This window comes from Onychomys torridus, unplaced genomic scaffold (genome assembly GCF_903995425.1).
Source record: "Onychomys torridus unplaced genomic scaffold, mOncTor1.1, whole genome shotgun sequence".
In the NCBI taxonomy this organism is placed as follows: domain Eukaryota; kingdom Metazoa; phylum Chordata; class Mammalia; order Rodentia; family Cricetidae; genus Onychomys; species Onychomys torridus.
Genome location: NW_023413705.1, coordinates 1 through 1,827, shown reverse-complemented (window position 1 = coordinate 1,827; position 1,827 = coordinate 1). Strand labels below are relative to the sequence as shown.

General features: G+C 49.3%; 1 protein-coding gene across 1 annotated transcript; it reads right to left on the bottom strand.

Annotated features, from left to right (window-relative positions):
• Nucleotides 1-471: 471 nt before the first annotated feature.
• LOC118576436 (apolipoprotein L3-like) lies at nt 472-1,387 on the bottom strand (the record flags this gene model as incomplete). The annotated part of the gene is made up of 1 exon (XM_036176691.1): nt 472-1,387. A coding segment is annotated over one exon (865 nt), but the record flags the coding sequence as incomplete, so codon positions are not given.
• Between the last annotated feature and the right edge of the window lie 440 nt (nt 1,388-1,827).

The following is a 1,827-nucleotide window of genomic DNA, read 5'->3' as shown; positions in this document are numbered from 1 at the left end:
TTCAGCTCTCTGAGTATTTCACCAAAACACCTATCACTCCACATGACCAAAACCATGAACACAGAAATGGTGTTCCTTCCAGAGTCTGATTGCAGGATTAGGCAGATCTAGGAAGGAGGAGAGGGTCTCTATGCAACCAATCAGAAAATAGTATGAAAGTTGGCAGCTCAGAGGACAGTGAGGGTGGTGAGCCTAGGCTAGGAGCAGTGTGGTGGGCATGACTGAGGAGGAGCCATGCTGTGGCTTACTCGTGCTTTGGATGTGCTTCACAGCTTGGGAGCTCGGTCCTCATGTGGGATGTTGGGAGGTTGTTGGATCTAAGAGGTGGAGTCTAGTGGGAGGTCACAGCCTGTCCCATCTGTGTTCTGGCTTCCTTCCTCATAATGGGTCTCCCCCTCTAGCAGGCACTTTCACCATGGTGACATTGCTGTAGAGGGGATACAGTCAAGGGTGATCATGTGTGCATGGCTCTGTTCAGGACATCCCCCATCTCCAGTCCTCTGAGCCGCACTGAAGAAGAGGTCACTTTGTCAGGCTGTCATGGACCCGGATGAGCTCCTGTAACTTCTGCTCCAGGTCCTGAGCCTGCTGCCTCAGCTTTGCCGCAGACTCTGTCTTCGCACCCTCGGACAAATGCATTGAGTCTTGCACAAGGCTGACCACATCCATCAGGATGGAGAGGCCTGTGGTGGCTGCACCCATGATCCGGGCTTCTTTGGACATTGCCAGAGCAGTGCCTCCAAAGGCTTTCTGCACCTCTCTAGTGTTCCGGGCTGACACCCTCCCTGTGGTCATGAGACGCTTGGCATTAGTTTTTAGGTGAGTGTTAGCTTTGGCCAGCTTGAAGGCATCAATGTTCTTCTTGATGTCTTCCAGGTTCTGGAAGGAATCCTTATATATAGAAATAAGCCTGGGTTTATTCTCCTCTAAAGCTTCTTTAATGACCTTTCCTTTGTCCTTGCTGGTTGGCACCAGCTGGCTGGCTTCAGCTTCTGCTGATGCCGTGCTGACCTTTTCCACAAGGTTTGTAGAAACACTAGTCACAGCTGCTGCTGCCCCCAGTCCCAAGCCTGTGGCTGAAAGTCCCAGACTGACTCCTGCTGTCACGGGTGCCAGAGCGAGACCAAGGACTGTCAGGACTCCGGACACAGCACCAGTGGAGCTGGCCACCACTTGTGTGATGGTGCAGTCCCTGTGCACCTTGTCAATCTTGTCTGCAAGGGCACGCAGCTTCCTGATCTGCTGCTCAAGCTCCAGTTTCACCTGAGGATAAACTTCCAAAAACTTTTTCTTCTCCTGCAGGCCATTTTGGAGCTTGTTGTCATCACCTACATCAGGATCCACTATGGTCTTAGCAAGAGCTTCACACAAGTCATCTTTCTTTTTCCTGTGACAAGAGAGGACAACTGAGTGAGGAAGACAGCTTGTCGGTAAGATCTGTCCTGTGGAAACCACAGAGCATCTTCTCTGAATGAAATGAATGAAGGGGAGTGTCACAGTTGTACAGGATCTTTCTTACATCTATGAGAAGACTTGACACACCACAATGTCTTTAATTGTTAAAAAGACAGTGGGATAAAACCCATCTTAATATGTCTTTTTAATTTTTAATTTTATGTTGTATGAGTGTTTTGCCTGTGTACACATGTGTGTATGTGTATGTGTGTGTGTTTTATCATGTGAATGCCAGGTGCCAGTGGAGCATAGAGGAAGGCATCATATCCCTAGGACTGGCTTTAGAGTCTGTTGTGAGCCATCATGAGGGTTCTGGGAATTGAACCTGGTTCCTCTGGAAGAGCAGCCAGAGTTCTTAACCACTGAGCCATC